Source organism: Dendrobium catenatum, unplaced genomic scaffold (genome assembly GCF_001605985.2).
Source record: "Dendrobium catenatum unplaced genomic scaffold, ASM160598v2 fragScaff_scaffold_716, whole genome shotgun sequence".
In the NCBI taxonomy this organism is placed as follows: domain Eukaryota; kingdom Viridiplantae; phylum Streptophyta; class Magnoliopsida; order Asparagales; family Orchidaceae; genus Dendrobium; species Dendrobium catenatum.
In genome coordinates this window covers 6667591-6687733 of record NW_021319178.1, presented here as the reverse complement: position 1 = coordinate 6687733, position 20143 = coordinate 6667591, and the positions used below count along the sequence as shown (strand labels likewise).

General features: G+C 34.6%; 1 protein-coding gene across 1 annotated transcript in view; it reads left to right on the top strand.

The window, feature by feature from the left end:
• Nucleotides 1–1118: 1118 nt before the first annotated feature.
• LOC110109606 (carboxy-terminal domain RNA polymerase II polypeptide A small phosphatase 1) overlaps nt 1119–20143 on the top strand; it is a 39123-nt gene continuing 20098 nt past the window's right edge. Inside the window, exon 1 of the mRNA XM_020840760.2 lies at nt 1119–1670. Within this exon, the coding sequence (XP_020696419.1) occupies nt 1389–1670 (282 nt within the window). The 5' untranslated portion in view covers nt 1119–1388. The remainder of the gene's footprint in view (nt 1671–20143) is intronic.

The following is a 20143-nucleotide window of genomic DNA, read 5'->3' as shown; positions in this document are numbered from 1 at the left end:
TAATGTAACATCATTGCTATTTAAATTTATTTTGAACATGAATTGAAGTATATTTGAACATGTTTGAAAATAAAATGAATGATGAAAATCCATGATCGAAAATACTCAATCAAGATATGATCGTATCATATTCATAGCTAGTTGAAACTTCTGCCTATTTAAGATGTCACCATACTTTATTATTAAATAATATTCTAATATCGTTTGAGTAATGATCAAACAACATAGTCTTTGACATATTTGAATTATATTCGATCATAGTTCAAACAAGGTCCAAATATAGATCATTCACTTATTTTAATAAATATTAAGAAAAAAAACTCTTTGCTCTATATATGCTTTATATTTTCGTCAAAAATCTCAAATATACTAAATAGAATGGAAACATACAAAAAATAGTACTCGTGCATGTTAAGTCATGGAAAAATGAATGAATATCCAACTCATTTTTAGGGTTCCTCCACAGTGAAGATATATGGATGAAGGTACAATGAAAACAATAATGGAGAAAGTTGAAGTTGCGAGGGAAGGAAAACATTTCTCTTGTATAGTAAGATATAAATATAGCATGAAGTATTTTATAGAAGTTTTGATCTAAAATGGTGTTTGGAGCATATTTATCTAAGAAATGAAATATCACATATATTTTTCTATTTTTAAGAATTTTGAGTCACATAAACTCAAAATTCTCAATTAAATTATGATTAAAATTAGAAAAAATGTTGAAAAAAAGGAGAAATTAGATAAAAAAAGATGAATGGTTTGAAAAAGAAACCTTAATAGGAAATACAAAATAAAAATTTATTATCATTGTTTCTCTTTTTAATTTTTTGCTGTAAAATTTTTTTAAATCATAGTCAATTTTTTGAGTCAATAAATTCATGCATAAAAATAGTATTTGAAATGAAAGAATAATACAAAAGAAAAGAAATTCAATTGATATTTATAATTAAAAATGTGTAAGTATTAATTTAATTTTTTTTATTATTTATAATTTTCAAAAACCGAGAGTCCAACCATAGCCAAAGAGCAGGAATAAGATATTAATTATGATTAAAAAAATTGACTGCTTGAATAGTTAGAAATTAATATCTTAATAAATATTAAAATGCATGTGCGGAAGTTGGAACCCACGCGCTGGCTGGAAGGTCAGGAAGACGTTCTGGGGATAATAACGGAGACCCGTTTCTATCCTCTTCTGGAATTCTTCTTTAAAGATTTCCGGGCCGCCGGAGGGGGCTCCTGGAGCAAGTGCATCGCGGCCGAAGCTTGGCCGTCATAGCTGTCAGAGTTTCTCAAGTTAGCCGGAGCTGCCTTATTCTCTTCCTCTTTTTTTTTTTTCTTCTTCTTGCTATTCCGCTGTCTATCGCTTCTTTACCTGAGGAAAGATGTCGGAGCTCGCGGCAACGGAGTTATGCGCCTCCGGGCCAGGTGGTGCGAGGACTCTGCAGGTCTGGAGGACGCTGATGAGCTGGTTCGCCTTCGTTTTCCGGATTTTCTGGGAGATCGTGAAGGGGACCCCTTCCTTGGCCCAGGTCCTCTCCTTTCTCGGTGTCCGCCACCCACTGCTATCCTCCTCGCTTGCCTTCAAGCCGTTCCCTGCCGATGCCCCCACTGATACGCCGCCGCCAGCCACGGCGGCGCAGAGTGCCATCCTGGGAAAGCTAATGGTATGTGGTTTTCGTTGTATGACAACCTTCTCCCGTTTTTTGTTGATGTTGATCTAATTTCAGTGAATTGGTCTGTCCTTCGAGGCTTCGTACTGATGCGAAGTAGCAGAGCAATTAAAGTTGGTTTAGAGGATTAGAGTTTGGGGTCATTATGTGATATTCTTCAGACTTGTTATGTGTCATAGTCGTTTATCCACCCATATATACTGGGGATTAAGTGTCTTTGATTTTCTTCTAGAAATTTTCTGTTATGTTGCTTCCTTTCTCGATTTGCAATAACAAAGATTGGAAGAGATCGATGGTAGTAGAGGCGGTAATCGATCTGGAAGTTTAGGGTTTAATCATGGAATTTTGATTGGCACCTTTTTTATTTCGGTGTTTTGGGACGAAATCGAATGATTTGCTTTCCTCCATAGAGTGAGAGGAATGGATTATTTAAAAGGGCCGAAGTGATGTTCTGGATGAAACGGCTTGAATGAATTTGGTGAGCTGATTGGTACGTTTTGCACAGGGACGAGCGAATGATGCACTGAAGTCCACCAATCTGTTTCTACGAACTTCCTTTATTCCCCAACTCAATTCAAGGCCTGTTTGGTTCAATGCTATGCTGGATTCTAAAGTAGACTAGAAGAGGATAACATGTTTGTTTTTTTGGAGGAGGAAGGTGTGTGTGTGTGTGTGTGTTGGCACGGCTATTGAAGATACAGAGCATAACTAAGTAGTCGTTCCACTGCCCCTTGGTCAGTGCAGTCTGCGCGACTGCCATCTCAGGACCTTGATTTTAGAATTGAGAGCAAGCACAAACATAGCATATAAAAAGTTACTAGTGTAAAAATAAAAACCGCCGACACAATCAGAAAAGAAAGCTGTAGCATCATATAAACAAAATAAATACTAGGTCAAAGAGTCAAATGGTTTCAGGGCTATCAGCAAATCAAAAACTGGCACCGGAAAGCTGCTTCCAATAACCACTTGAGAAGCATAGTATTTGTACGTAGTATCTGATCATGTGCCAACTGGCGGTAGGGTTGGGCTTGGCACATCATTGTCTAGTGCCGTACAGATTTACGTTAATAGAGAGGGAAACTTAAGGAGGTGCACTAGAAGGCTACATTTGAAATGAATATCAAAACATTGATTCAAATAAAGACCCCCTTAGTGTTGACAATGTTCATGACTTATGAGTTGCTATGTCATTGTTATTTATTTTTTGAATTCAATGTCAATGAGCAGGGTATTGGGAAAGATAGAATTTTGAGTTGAACTATATTTTATGTTGCTTTATTATTATGATGTTTTGATTTTAATTCTATTTTTCACAATTTATTACTTGTCAATTTATATCTTGTGCATTTTTTTTGTTTCATTTATATGATATTTATTTCTTATGTCAACTTTTAATATATTAATTGGTTTTTATACAAAAAAATCCTCATTTTAAATTTATGCAATTTTTTAGTTTGAGGCTTATGCCTCACCTCACGAATGAAAAATGTCTCAATATCCAATTGCCCAATTATAATCATTGACATTTTATACATGGTTATCATTAGAATTTGATTCATTTGACTAAGCGATTGGTAAATATTCATTTAACGATTGTTCGATTTTAGATTCAAATTGGAGAGATAAAGACTTGCGATGAAGGATTATTCATTTTATTAAACAATTTGAAACTTAAATTAGAGAGAGTAAGAGGCTTAGGAGATTTCTCCTTGCCATTAAAAGGGATAACTGTTTAACTTTTGGAGTTGTTTCTTTTTTTCTTTTCCCTTCATCATTAGAACTCTCTTTTTATGAAGTTTTAGTAGTGATGGACCCTTTCTATCCATTAAGTTATTTAAAAGAATTTGTAAGGAGTTTTTTTTTAATGGGCTTTTAAGTTCCCTTTAATGACTCTAATGGGGTTTTGAATAATTTGTTTTAAATTTTTAAGAATGATATAAAAATAACAACTTTAAACACTCTACATCTATAAGAATGTCACAAGTATTGCTTTTTTGGCTAGGCATTGCTATTTGATGAAGAAGTTGTGGCTATTGATTCTGATTGCCTCTGACTAGGGATCACTTTCCTATGAATTACCTTAATAGTTCCTTATCCTTGGTTCACTATATATCAGGAAGAGTCATTCTACTAAATTTGCATTCATTCTCAACCTAATCTTTGAAACATAACAGTCTTCTAACACACGAGCCAACATCTTATAGTAAAGCTAATAATTTGACTCACTATTATTATCATTATCTGCTAGTCTTTTAGACTTACAAAGACGAAAGTTCTCATCCTGAACTAGTGAGTTGAAGATTTTTTTGGTTGCGACCCATCTGAAATTGTACTGTTGATTGATTTTTTTTGCCATTTCCCTAGAATCAAGCTTTTTGGTTGCCTTCTATTTGTTCTTGGGCTGCTCTTCTATGATTTGAATTTGTTTATCCTTATCCAAAAATAGTTCTGACACATTGTATTTTCTTTCAACCATTTTTTACACTATTTTCTTGGCCTGGTCATTACTGTTGTTATCTTTGAAAATGGTCAACTTTGCTGCCTTAGATTGTAGGCTGGATGCTTTGCTAAGCAAATGTTTCAAACGTCCTAATAGTAAATTCTTTGAGGTTGAGTGCTTTTAGGCCATGAATACTCCCTTAACAAAATTTCAATGGCATGTTGTTATTTGAATTGTGATTTACATTTTATGCTTAAGTTTCTCCATCTTAAATTGTAATGCATAAATCCCTCATTGGGCCTTTGCTTCTCAACTACTTAATTGCCCACTATGATCTGATGCTGAGCTCCGACAATTTTTTTAATAAACAAAGTTTTTAACTCCATAAATATTTTTACCAAGCCATTTTGTAACTCGGCGTACCAATAAAATGCGACACCAGACAAGATTGTTACAAAATTTCTAATAATAATGAGTTATTGCCACCCACATGGCAACATCCAGCTTTGAAATTAGTCAAATATTGGCATGGTTTTCCGCTCCAAATAAATTAAATGATGGGGGAGTAAAATATTTTTAGTACCGAATCAATTCAAACTCATCTTTTTATGACCTATCTCTCTGGATTGACAGACCTCCCTATGTTTGAGCTATTAATTATTTGATTTGTTAGCTGATGTGATCCTTCAATTCTTCTGTCGAAGGTTGCAGATGCATAGACTTGAGTTTCTTTTTTTACCGACTCCCTATATCTTAATCTATATGAACTATATTTTTTGCTTTCATATTATTCGTAGAAGGTTTTCCTGCTACATTTGGGATCTTTTAGAACCCCAAAAGTCGAGGCATGAGAGTTGTCATGATAGATACTATTTCATGCAATCTTTTCTCTATATTGCTAATTTATTCATTTTTTGCTTTTAGTTGTTGAAGTAAGAGAATGACTTGAGAATTTTCACTCATATCTTCATCATAAACTTCTAATAACTCCTTCATATGAAGATTTCCCAGTGGAAGGAACCTCTCCTACTACATTGAATAATGTAAATATCCTCTTCATCCATGAGATCATCCTTATCAGGATGGTGGCTTTCTATCAATATTCTTTGATTTTTTACCCTCTATCTTCTTTTCCTTGTTTATTTTTTAGAGACTATCCTTCAAGTATTCCATCATTTCTTTAATGATTTTATCTATTGCACGATTGATCTGGGATGAATTATACTCCTGATGGCTACCAATTTTCATTATTCGATTCTCTTTATCTTTTGAATCAATCCAAGGATTGGAGAATGTATTACAGATAAAGCTGTCATATTGGGTTTCCATTTTTCTTCACCCCGGATGAGTATACAATAACAACAAGCTTTTATCCCATTATGTAGGGTCTACTACATAAATCATTTTTCTCTATTGTGTCATGTTAAGAGTCAAATTCTCATATAAATCTAAAAAAGAAAGGTCATTTCTAATATTTTCTAACCAAGTCTTTTTAAGTCTTCCTCTACCTTTTTTAACATAAGTTAAATCTAATACATCTACTTTCCTAACCGGGTCATCGGAAGGCCGTCATTTTATGTGACCAAAACATCTAAGTTGACTCTCTTTAATCTTAACTTCCATTGGAGCTACTCCAACCTTTTCAAGTATATGCTCATTTCGTATGCTGTCTCTAAGAGTAAATTCACTCTTCCACCTGAGCATCCTCATCTCTGCAACACTTAACTTAAAATTGTGCTTCTCTTTTAATGGCCAACATTCTGCACCATAAAGCATTGCAGGCCTCACTACCATCTTATATAATTTTCCCTTAAGTTTGAGAGGGACTTCTATCACATAACAATCCCGATGCATTTATCCACTTCCACCATCCAATTTGAATTCTTCTAATAATATCCCCATCTATTTCACCATCACTCTGAATAATATACCCAAGATATCTAAAATTTGTAGTCTTATTTATGACTTGATCTCCTAAAGTCACTATCCCCCACCAGATCTATTATTACTAAAATTACACTCCATATATTCAATTTCAGATCTACTCAAACGAAAACTTTTAGACTCTAAGGTTGACCTACATAATTCATGTTTACCTTCAAGTCCCTCTCTAGGCTTATCAAAAACAGGATTATTATTAGCAAAAATCATACACTACGGTACAACCTCTTGCAAATGTCTAGTGAGAACATCTATGACTAAAGTAAAAAGATATGGGCTTAAGGCTGAACCTTGATGCAATCTTACTGAAATAGGAAAATATCTAGTCAAACCCCATTGTGTTTGAACACAAGTAAATGCTCCTACTACATATCCTTAATGACTTGAATATAAGCATTATTAACCCCTTCCTTATGTAGAACTCTCCATAGCACTTTTTTTGGAACTTTATCATATACTTTCTCTAAATCAATAAAAATCATATATAGATCCTCTTCATTCTTTCTATACTTCTCCATCAAACCTTTCAATAAATGAATAGCTTTCATATTAGACCTACCTGGCATAAATCCAAATTGATTTTGAGAAATATTAGTGTCACACCACAACCTATGCTCCATAACTCTCTCCCATAGTTTTAAGGTATGACACATTAACTTAATTATTCTATAATTCGCACAATCTTGTGCATCACCTTTATTCTTAAAAATATGAATCAACACACTCATTTTTCACTCATCTTACATCTATTTAATCTTTAAAATAATATTAAAAAGTTTAATAAGCCAAAAAATTCCTTTATCTCCTATGCATTTCCACACTTTTATTGAAATATCATCAGGTCCAATAGCTTTTCCATACTTCATTTTCTTTAAAGTCTCTTTAACTTTGGTTTTACTAATATGCCGATAAAAACAAAATTCTTTATTTTCGTTTAAGGTAAAATCAATCACATTCTCATAATCTTCATCAAAAAGTTATGCAAAATATCTCATTCACCTTTGTTGAATATCCTCTCCTAGTAAATGCACTTTTTGATCTTCATCCTTAATACATTTCACTTGAACTAAATCCTTAATATTATTATCTTTTTATTTAGCTAATTTATACATATATCTTTCACCATTCTTCTAATCAATTATATAAATTATTAAAAGTTAAAAGTTTTGCATGACAAATTGCTTTCTTAGGCTCCTTACGGGTCTCTTTATATCTTTTCCAATTATCAGAATTTTTATAGTTAAATTAATTTTTATAATAAATCTTCTTATTTATTTATCTTTTCTTGCACATTTTGATTCCACACCAACTATTTTTATTATTAGTAGTGTACTAGTGTTTTCTTTTGATACTCCAAACACATCTTTTTTAATATTCTTAATATCACTAGCTATATTTTCCCACATAATATTAGCTTTCTCATGCACAAACAAAATCTTGAGATATAAAATTTTACTCTTAAAATTTTTTTGTTATTATTCTTTAAATGCCACCATCTAATCCTAGAATAACGATTTACTTTATTTTTTATCTTTCCTCTTCATCTTAAAGTCCAAAACTAATAAGTGATGTTGGGTACATAAACTTTCACTAGGAATAACTTCACAATTTTTGCAATCTAAACGATCTATTTTTTTATAAGAAAATAATCAATTTGAGTTTTGTTATATCCATTCTTATAAGTGATGAGATGCTCATCTCTTTTCTTAAATATGATATTAGCAATTATAAAATCATATGTTAGAGAAAAATCTAATATGATCTGACCACCTTTATTAGTCGCTCCAAAGCCATAGCCATCATGAATGCTTTTAAAATCATTCATCTATCTATCAACATGTTCTTCTAAATCTTCTTCAATAAAAACTCTTTCTTTGAGAGGTATCTTTTGTATTAATTCTTCTAGGTTATTCTAAAATTTTAATTTTGAGCACATATTCAAACCTACTTGAGGAGCATAAGCACTTATAATATTAATAATCTTAGCCTCAACAATAATCTTTAAAGCTATAATTCTATCACTATTTCTATTAATTTTTACAACATTATCCTTCAAAGTTTTATCTATAATCACACCTAAATCATTTCTAATACAACTCATACCAAAATACCATAGTTTAAATCCTAAACTATCAATCTCCTTAGCATTTTTTTCAACCCATTTAGTTTCCTGAATGCATATAATATTTATCTTTATATGAATCATAATATCTATTAATTCTATTAATTTACTTGTAAAGGTAACCTAAATCTTAAACCTAATATTTTTATTAATTCCATCAATCTCTTTAGCCTTCTCACCCTGAATGAGAATGCATGAAATTTTTGGCATCCCGAAGCCCTCTCATATATTATAAAGTTTGAATGTGACCCTTAGATTGTGGCTCATCCAGAGGAATAGAATATTCACTTCTTGAAAGACCTCCTAAATCTAAAGGTACATTTAACCTACTAGAAGCTAAAAGAGAGGTATGAGCGATTATTCAGTAATCGGAATGATCAACCTTTGGTCTGTAATGGAGCTCAAGTGCTGTAGTTGAATTGTCTTCCAAAATAATATGTTCGCTGAATGTTCTCCTATGATGAGGCTTAGAGTTTTAACCGTCTATTAATGTTGACACAACTGGCTATTGGGCATATATTTGCTTATTTTTTCGTGAATGTTGAACAATCAATTTACTATATTCAGGGTAGTTGTCCTCCCTTAAAATTGTATCAGTCTCATACAGATCATGTTTTTTATAGCTTTGATCATCTCTTCTTTTCTCGAATTAGTTTTTTTTTTTATTATCTTTTGAAAGACATTGTTAATTTTCTTCTCCCATTGCTTTTCCCTTATATGGGCTTGATTAGAGTTAGGGGTCACGACGCTATCTTCCGACATTCTCCTCGCCTCCAAAAGCAGAAAGAGGATAAAACCCACTACCCTCAGCAAAGGGAGAGGTCTCCATCATCTTAGCTTCTCTCTAACCCTACTCACTTTTTTGCCTTATCTGAAATCTCCTGTTTTTGTTTCACCTTTTAGACTTAGTGAGAACATAGACATAATTACTTCTCACCTCATACTGACTAGACTGGAAAGTTTTTCTATGAAGTTGATTGGACTAAAGGAACTGTCAAAGGCTAAACTAATTGAATTTGTTTTGTTATTATCGTCTGCTCAACTGTTGTTAGAGTCAAAGCTGTTTGTTTTTATTGAACTTTTGAAACTTTGGGAATGCCAACTTATTGAAAGTAGATGAACGAGAGGCTAAGGCTCTTGGTATTATCTCAGCCGCCTCTTTTTACTGTTTTGATGAAATGATCTCTTCCTGGTAGTAGGTAGGTTGATTTCTAAGACCTTATCAGATGAATGTTGTTTTTTCCAAGGCCTTCTCTATAGAGGACGTAGAGACTTGAAAAATCAGCTTCATGTCTTCAAATCGCTGCCAAACTTGATCATATCTTTAGGGACAAAATGACACTGGTGAGAGGACAACTGAAAATGTTCATCGAACTTGAAGATCATTTTTCCTCCATTAGGTCTAATCGAATTTTAACTGAGCTAACTTTCAAAATTTTTTGAAGAGTAAAATTTATTTTTACTAATTTTTTACTGCATTTTCTTAAATCCAATAATCATTTCATCAACCAATCATTGCACTTTTCTTATGGCGTTCTGACCATTGTCTTGTATCATTAACCTCCATAACTGTGACTTGGACCCTGATGATAGAAATTTTAATAGATTTGGAAATCACATACCACTTGATAATGCTTGGTTATAGATTTATACAACTGCAACAATTATTGGTACGATAATGATTTAGAATTGCATCTCTTTACAAGTGTGCTTTTTGAAAAGATTGATGTAGAAAAACTTGATTTCATTTTAAAATTATTCATTTTATTTTTAAATTTATTTTTGAAGACATTTTTTTGTTTATATTGTCATTATTTAATCCAAGATTAAAATGGGTGATGCATTTAATGCAGGATTGATTTTATAAAAATTTTAGGCAATTATTTAAGATAAATTACAAAATTATTATTTTAGATGAAGAGAGGAACAATTCTCTAGTGGTGTCACCTTAAAATCTGTTGGTGGAATTATGCTATGCTCAATGGACTGAAATATTTTTTTAATCGATTATATAATATAAAATAATATATTATCCCTCAGGATAAAATATTATTTCGTTATAAACTTAATAATAATTTATATTTTACCAAAAATTTATACCTGCCTAGTATGCTTGATTGGAGAGGGCTTATTTTATTCTGGGATAAAGATTTCCCATAGGGCAAGTCAGTATGTTAATTGCATCCTAAGACTTTGTCCCTTATGAAAACTTTTAATTAAAATAATAGTTTATGTTATTTCATAAAAAATGGACTAATATTTTACGTATATTTGAAAAATTCTTATCACATATGTCATCTTTGAGAAGTTCAAGGAAGATTGGATAAACTTAAATCAATTTTTGAATGGAGCTAAGAAGAAAATATAGGAGTATTGATTTTGAGAAGCTTAGGCATACTCAAAACTATCATATGTTGGATTTTACATTTTAAAATTAAATTTAAGTTAAAGTTGATCGATTTAATTTAGAAGATTAAGGTTTACATTGTAAAAATACAAGTTAGAGTAAATGCCTAAGAATGAGCCTTGCAATGTAATTCAAAGAGCATTAGCTTCAGATCCTAGATCTAATATGAGAATCACTGGTAGGCAGTAACTCTGACCTAAATCTAACAACATATAAGAGACTGACAAACATGAAACCCTATATAGAGTAAAGTTAGTCTGACTCTAGACTTACAACCTTGAATGGTAACGACTGATAGCTAACCTTCCTAAATATTTGTAAAACCATGCATGTCTGATCTGAATGTATATATAAGATAGATAAGGTTGCTTTGATTTTAGAGGATATGACTTATAACTTAGTCATTTAAGTTAAGATTTTTCATCATGTGGGCATACAAATGCTAACTGATAATACAATTTTTTTGTTATCGAATCCTTAATGTTATGGTTTTTATTTACATGCAACGCACTATGATATAATATGATCATTTTTTTTATTTCTAAAATTTTGCTTATTTTAGATAAGCTATGTAACTTTGTTGAAAAATAAATATTATCTTATGATTTATTGTTTAATTTTTAATATGTAGAAAATTTAATTTTATCCTATGGCTTTAAGGCATAAAATATGTTCAGGCCACCTCAAAGTAAAAAAAGAAGAAACCTAAAAAATCATACATTTTTAATGCACACTTAGTAAGTAAACAATCAAATATTTATAAGTCAGGCATAAAAGAGTATAACATAATTCAATTATTATAAAAAAAAATTGGCATCTGAATTTTTTGACTTATATAATCTAATTTAATTATTGACTTGGCCTATGAGTCTTCAACTTTGACTTCTTATGCATCTAAAGCTTCACTATAAAAAGGTTCATCTTTCTTATTCATCATTCCTATAGTTGTCTTATAGGCCTATATAAGTTTTTAAATTTATTAATTATATTTAAAAACAAAAAAGGGGAAGACTCATCATGCAATTCAAATGTTAAGAAGCATATGCATATGAAAATTATCCTCTCATAGATTGCCTAGGCTTGTCACATTATAATTGGATATTTTGTTTAATTGTGGAATAGGAAGAGATTTAATTTAAATCAAGGGGTGGTTTCACTTTACGGTATATATGACTTAAAGTTTTTATTTAATTTTTGAAGATATTTTATATTTTTAGAAGAGTGTGAAGAACTCATGGAATGTTCACTACTTGCTTTGAGGAAAACTAGTAGTTCATGAAATTTTAAGATTCAATGATGTGAACATTCTAATTTTAGGGGTGGAATGATACATCTTTGCTTCAAAAGAAACCTAAGTTTATTTTATGAATTTTAGTAATTTTTTTCAATGTTTGGATAAGAGAGAAGTGGTTGCGTGATAAGGTGAAACAAATTTGCCTAAAAGTTTGACTTAGGATTTGGTGAAATTCATTTAATTTGGTAAGGTTAATTTTCAAAAGATATAAGGCTTTAAGGAAACCTAGAAGTTATAAATTTTCATTGTCATGAAGGGTGCAATCACCTATTTAAGCTAAGTGAAGGCGAATTTAGAGTTTGGATTTAGATTGAGAAGTCACCTTTTTCATTAGGCTAAGTAGGTGGGCTTTTGACTTTTAGGCCAAAGAAATGGAGGGCTTCTATAGCTTTTGGGCTAAGGGAGGAAGAATCTAATCTATTGCTTTTTGGCTAAGATTAAGATAATTTCTTAAGGCTTTGATGCTAAGGAAGGCGGGGAATTTTTTAGGACTTTGGGTTCATAGACTTAGGAGATGATTCACAATTTTGTGGCTACAAACTAAAATTATGTTCTAGAATTTTTGTATCGAAGGATGAATGTTCATCTGCTTAATTTAGGCTAAGCAAATATGGGAGGCTAAGACTGAGTTCTTATGTTTAAGGTGGGGTTATTTGCCAATTATGGCTTACTAAAAGAGTCTATGGGATTTAAGGTTTGTTCCCAAGGCTCCTTAATATTCTCTTGAACTCTTTAGAGGTTATTTAGAACCTCTATATGAGTTCAGGAACACACAAGGCTAGGGGAGGGTTAGCAAGGTTAACTCGAGTTGAATTTGGTTCAGCTTGAATCAACAAAATCATAGGTCTTACTAAGGAATAGGTAACCCCTAAGGGTTTAGGGGTCCTAGGGGACGTGCAGTGAGATGTTTGAAACTTTGGGGAGCTCTAAAGCGCCATGAAGTGAATGAGAGCTCCTAGAGAAAGTTCTTATTTTTTTTAGAATGTTTTGAGTTCATTTAAAATAAGAGGATCATTCCTACAACCTTAGGAGGATCTTTTGATCAACTTTGTCTTAATCTAAGGATGTCTGTGCATTCAATCAGTTGCAATTTTAAGAATCTTATAAATTTTAGAGCAATGGATTATCATTTTATGTGCTCAAGCTTTGCAAAATATAAAAAATGAATTTGATTAGCCCTGCTCATTATGGGATTCACAACATAGATTTTTGAGGGTCTATGAGAACTCCACAACAATTTGGTAGTTTTTTTGAAATTAATCAAAACACATTTTGAGCATCCAACAAAGCTCATGTAGGCTAAAAGTCACAGCCAATGCAATCATAACCTATTATTTGCTATAAATGAAATGCGAATTGGTTGAATTTTAAACCTGCGTGTCACTGTTCAAGTCAGGATTGAATAGTGACTTCTAACCTAGGGTTTGATTATATACAACGGTTTGAGATGCAACATAAATGCAAGCAAGTTTTCATGCATGTGGGGATAATTGGACACGAGTCCAACGCCATCCTCTTTAGGTTCTCAAATGAAGCGATATGTTGGAAATCACTGGATTACTATAGGTTTGTGGAGAGGACTGCAAATATACAGGGATTTAAAGAGCATAAATTAAGTTTCTACTTGGACCTAGGGGCACGGGATCGTCAGACATACATCTAGCAGCCTATAAGCTTACGTCACCTTTGTTTAAGAGTTTTACTTTGTCGGAGCTTATGTCTGATGGTTACCAACCATAGTGCCTTTGTCTAGAAGAGACAAAGGCAATTGAAGGTGAGAAGGGTCTGTTGTTTGGTTTGCTAGGGATGTCGACTTTGCTGCCACCTTGTTGGAGTTGGTAAGAAAGACAGGAGAAGCTTTCCATATCCTCTTGATTGTACAAAAGAAACTGTAGCAGTCCCTTGCTACTTTGGAAGACACAAATAGCAACACCTTCCCTTAGTTCTCAGTTTCTTCACACCTAAGGCGAGGGTTCACACGCAGGTAGCCGTGGGAAGTAACAGTGAAATACTCTAGGAACTAGGGTAGCAGCTATTACCTCTTAAATCTTCAAAGAAGAAGAAGTTATTGTAACCAGTCTCTCGGCCCTTGGTTTGGAAGAGTCGAACAAGGTGTTAGGGAACACTTGAATATCTCAAGTGAAACCTAATGATCTTGACAAAAATAGCGAGAAATCTACACAAATCTAACGGAAAATTAGAGAAAAATAGTAATTTTATTGCAATAATCAAACTTGAAGAAAAATAACAAGATACAATTGATCCTCTATTTGAGAGGACGATCTTTCTCTCTCAAATCTCTAGACGTTGCTAGAGCCCAAAAACCTAAACCTAAGAGATTTCAAATTTTTGACAAATTCAAGATGCCTTAACCATAGTAAAACAAACTATTTAATGCATACATTTAGAAAGGAAATCTCTAAACAGTCCCTACATTCAAAATTTCCTCCTAACTCCCTCAAAAGTCCTTCCTAAACAACTCCTTTTGATTCGGCAGTTCGAGCGGTGTACAGGAGGCGGAATTCTTCCACCACTGTTCCGTCTGAGCTGGTCCTATGTGGATCGGTGTTGACCTATCTGCTAGAGCCAAAATAAACAGACAAAACAAGATAAAAAAAACTCAAAATCATTACCTGTGGCAAAATCTCACCCAAATCGCTGCTCTCGTCGCTGCCACAGTCGTGACCCATACCCTACGATTTGTTGTCGTTTGCAATCATCCCACGCTTACCTCGATTGTTGCTCTTGCTTCGCGTCGTTAAAATGAGAGCGAAGGCTTTCATTCGTTCTTTTTCTCTTACACGATTGAAGCCTTATTCTCTTCGCTTCTGCTCTCTCCCATGACTCGCAAGCCCCACGACTTCCTGCTCGTAGCTCTTCCCTAGCCCGTCGCCTACATCTGACTTCACAAACTCCATCTCCCGCAAGCAGAGCCGAACCCCTTCCAATCGCAAATCCTCCCCAACCTTTACTTCTTTGCTCTCTAACTCACGCCCAAACCGAAGGCTCTCCGACCTCATCCACTTAGTCTCGCGACATCCCACAACCATCCAATCTTCCTCTGAGCATTCCGACATCCTCCCACCTCTCGACCTCCAAGACCCCGTCGATCGAAGCCTTAGCCTCGACCCAGCAGCCTGCCTCTCTGTCCCTACCCGACGCCTCCACCTACAGATTTCCTTGTTTCAGAGAGAGAACGAGAGAGAGAGAGAGAGAGAGAGAGAGAGAGAGAGAGAGAGAGAGAGAGAGGTTCTCTGCTTACCTTGACCGATCTCTTCAAGTTGACACCCCAGCCACTCTGACCTGCTTCAATCCCATCTGACCTAGGAGCCTTATTTGCTTTACCTTTTCTTGTGCTAGTTCGGCCCTAATATACTAGCCGAATATCCCCTGTCCAACCCATCTCTAGCCGCAAGCAGCCAGAACCAGCTTGCCCTTTCTTTCCTATTTACTTTGTCGCAAACAGAGAGAAATCTCTCTATAGGTAGTTTTTTTGTTACCTCTCTCTCACCTCAATACATTGACACTAATTGCATTTAATATTAATGTTAATATTAATTCTAATATTAACATTAATGTTAATAATAATTAACAATTCTAATATTAACATTAATGTTAATATTATTTTCATAATATTATGACTACTATTATTTATGATAATAATGGTATCATTTTGTTAATATTATCATTGTTTATAATAATGATACTGTTATTAGTAAAATTATTATGAACAATCATAATATTATATTTACATTATTGATGTTTGTTAGTGAGTTTATGCATGTAAAGAGAAAAAGAGAAAGAAAATATTCAAAAAAAAGAGAGGGTTTCATTTTGTGCTTCCCGCCATCGTCACCACCACCGTTGGATGCAAAGGTATAAAAACTTCTTAACTCAAATTTCTTTTTCTCGTGGCTTGCGACGGGCTGGTGAACCCCCTATGCGCTCACGTAGCGTAGTAGGGAGGGCAATCGGTGCGACGCTCGCAACGAGGTGGGTAATCCCCGGAGTGCTCATGTAGCACTAGGGAGATGAAAAATAAGTATCTCCAAACGCTCACGTAGTGCAGAGGGGGGAAAGAAACTGTGCTCTTTTAATAACCAAAACCCTTAAACGCTCATGTAGTGGACGGGGATAAAATAAAAAAATATGCAACTGCGGTGGCATTTGACACCTACCTGAAGCGCTCATGTAGCATCGAGGGGAAGGTTGCCTCTTGGTTTTTCCCCTAAGCGGGGAAAATGCCGGGAGGCTGCCAAAATTTCCACTGAAACCGATGACTTGGACAATTTTTTAGAACTTAATTTGAACATAAAGTTGAGCTTAAATGAATTCAAATCTAATTGAAATTGAACACATTGGCTCGAACTCAAACTCAAATGAGCTAAGTGTGGTGGACATTAAACTTGAACAAAACTCGGACTGCAGGGGACATAGAACATGACTCGAACAATTTGAACATGCAAGTGAACTTGATTGAACGCAGGGGACTTTGATTTGGACTTGAGCTTGAACAATAGAACAAAGGACTTTACTTGGATTTGAACTTAACTTGAATATAACAAAAATAAATATTCAATAAGGAATTTGAATGCAAATGCTAATACTAATTAAAAGTTTCTAGTCACTCATATAAGCAAACAAGTGCTCATGTGTAAGAGATTCCTAACTTGTCACTCATTAACAATGAAGTTAAGGTGACATCAAACTTTTATGAATTATTGAAGCTAATGAGCTTAGTGAGACACCAACAAGTATGAGTGAAAAAAGTTGAACATGTCTCACCTACGAACGATGAAAGTGAAGTGACAGAAAATACTACTTGATTGCCAATGTTGATCCAAAGTTCTCTTCAATGAATATCGTTGTGATGTCGATCGCCGGTGATACTATAAGACCATTAAATTATCCATGAGCTAGATTCAAACTATTTATATTTGCAAAATCAATAGAGTCAATTGAAACGGAGGATAAACGAAGAATGCAATCTATTCACAAAAAAAGGTTAATTGGAAAGTGCAATGATATGATTGCAATTAAAACATGAAACTTTAATGAGATATCAATGAGCCGTCACATTGATTGGAATAAAAATGTTATCAAGCAAATTTGTTACACGAGATTTGAATCTTCTTTACATAACAATAAAACATTTATAATTGTCAACATGGCTCGTCCACAATTAACAATCAATAGTGGTTGTAGAGAATGTGGTGACCTACTTGCGGACAACAATGGTTAGCATACAATGAGTGTAATAATTTTCCAACATTCGACAATCAATTAGCTTGCAAGCAAAGGTTGAAGAAGAACAAGAAAGAGCGAATGACTCTTAAGCACCACAAAGATGAAAGGAATTTATGATGAATATACGAATATCAAGTTCAAAGTGACATGTAATCCTTCCGCAGTCAATGCTAGTTGACATGCATTCAAATCTACAATCAACAAAGTTTCTTACAAACATACACAATGCAACGCATTTGAAGCACATACGAGCCCCTACGAAATCAAATGCACCATACCTGTAAGAACAACGAATGGTTGCAGAATGCATACGTTTGTCCTATATGCGTTATTGAGATCTCCAACACAAGCAACAATGCCTGTAGATTGAGATGGCAATACTATCCCTTGGTAGTGGAAGACCCGTCCCTATAAACAAGCACGATCATCATACCACCTGAGATTGGGGAAAGGTGGATATGATGCAAGGACAATGGTTCTTCAATGAACACTCCCAAGAGTTCGTAATAAATACAACGGATCCTTACAAATAAACACGAGCTACTTGTGGATAACAACAATGGATATGTCATAAGTATAACGAACCCTTGTGGACACAAGTACAAATATCACCTACAAGGCTACAAGAATGGTAATTGAGATTCGCAAGAACGTCGGGTATGAAGACAACTCGATGTAAAAAAAAAAGGCATTTCCCAGTAGGACGAAAGCAATGTTTGAATAAATTATAATTAAACTTCTTGGTGTTCCAAAGTTTCTTCTTGGTCCTATCCTTAGGAAGAAAACAGTTCTGGTATCCACAAACATCGAAAATAACAGGTCTGCTATACTGGTGATCTTAAAAGGAGTTCTTTTCAAAGCTGCAGCCACGAATTTCAAGAAAGACCTTCCCGTGAACGAGAAAGGGGAGTCAACATCAAGATGATGAAATGCCTCATAACATCCAGATAAAATTGCCATCTGATCCGGAACATCCATGCAAGCGGACAAAAGGCGTTTACAAATATTTCAAAGTACCCCCGTACATGCACCATAGTTTGTATACACATAGGTACACTAAAGGGGTAAATACAATCACGACATGCATGGGCCCCGACGAGCGTGTTATTGGTACACACGTGACGTTTAGGGATGCTGCGCGAGTCAATAAATTTGAACCCGATCCTCCTAAGCAAGAAGTCAACAATGTTGAATAAATAATCATAAAATGCCCCCAAGCACCCGCATTGGCCCTAGCGAGAGTGTTATAAGTAGACACGTGACGTCTAGGGATGCTGCGCGGGTTAATAAGTGAATTCAAGTTCAAACCCGATCCTTCTATACGGATCAATAGGAGTCGACAGGGTTCAAACCTTCAAATAAATACACGGTTGTGACGACCGGTGTATTTATTTTAATACAATCATATTAGGCCTTCAAGGCCTATAATCAAGAGAATTCACTAATAAAGGCATAAAGCCTACGAAACCCAATTCTCTTAAGCAGGTAAATAGGAGTAGATAGGGTTCGAACCATCGGATAAATATGCGGTCACAAAGTTGACCGAAATATTTATTTTATACATTCATATTAGGCCTTCAAGACCTTTTACAAAGAAAATTCACAAACAAAGGCATGAAGCCTGAGAAACCCGATCATCTATTGACAGCTCAATAGAGTTGACAAGGTTCATCCATAAAATAGAGATGTTTTCAAATGGAAATGACTTTAAAAACACCCCGATGGTGGCCATGTTGAATGAAGAGCTAAATCGGAGGGGTTCATAAATAATTTCAAAATGCCACTCAAATACCTACGAAATTCAAAGCTCCAAAGAGTCCAAAATTCCAAAATCTTCCAAAATCCAAAATATTTAAAATTGAAATTAAATCATCAACCACTTAAAATAAAATCCATTCACCCTCCGCAACAGTTTACCGAGGTGCACAAATTAAAATTTAGTTAAGCTCACAAAGAGCTAATGCATAGTCGAGAATATCACTAGGATTCATTCTCAAATAATCTACTACTAGTAAAGACGTAATACATGTCCTCTAACCGGTGTTTTTGCCCTCTAACAGGCGTTTTTGCCGCCAAATGGCACCGCAGGATAAAAGGTTATGACCAGTGGCCCTTTGAACCTAGTGATTTTGCCACCAAATGACACCACGAAATACCGGTTATGACTAGAGCCAATACGTTTCTTAGTGACATAAAATCCTTGAGATATGAATCAATAAAATATGATCGATAGGGCACAAAGCCCTATGTTAGCTAAGATGGGTTCAAATTTGTCCTCTTAGACAAATATTCACCTCAGGTCTACAAAGTACCCTTGGACGAAGCAACCCATGGCTGCCGACAAGGATCCTTCTGTCAGGTTGGGTCGACTACCTCCTATGACTAAGTAGACCAAGGACCACGATGGTCCGGGACAACAGAACCATGGTATCTTGATCGGGTCTATCATTCATTCTCCCACCATTCGCTTTAAGTGCAAGATGGTGAAATTTCTAATTTTAAATATCATCCAAACTCAATGCTGCTACTATATGCCAGATAACACGTATTCTGTACATATCTGATTGACGACTAGCCTTAATCGAAAGTTCTCTCTCGTGATCGGAAGGGGTAATTAACTATAGGGGCTTGCGCATATAGGAAACTATAACTCAGATTATAAAGTCCTCACAAAATGAGGGCGAAATCTCTGGGTAATGTCTTATCTACAAAGTACAAACCCATCTACCTTTCAAAATTTATCTCGGAACTTAAATTCGTTAAAACTCTCTTGCCGAAGAGAAAGTAAACAAAGCGGGCGGAGGCCGGGGTTTTGGAGCCCACAATCGAATGGACCGGTCTAACACAAGGCTGCTCGGTTCTTCTCCCTGGTAGCACGCAAGTTTGGCGCACCTGCAACCTTATGTTCTCTCTCAGCCATGTACAAAAGAGAAGCACCGAGCTTTTCTGTTCTCTGCAACATCAAAAGAACAAGCACAAGGTGCACGCGAGAAGTAGCTTCCCCAGGTCACATGAA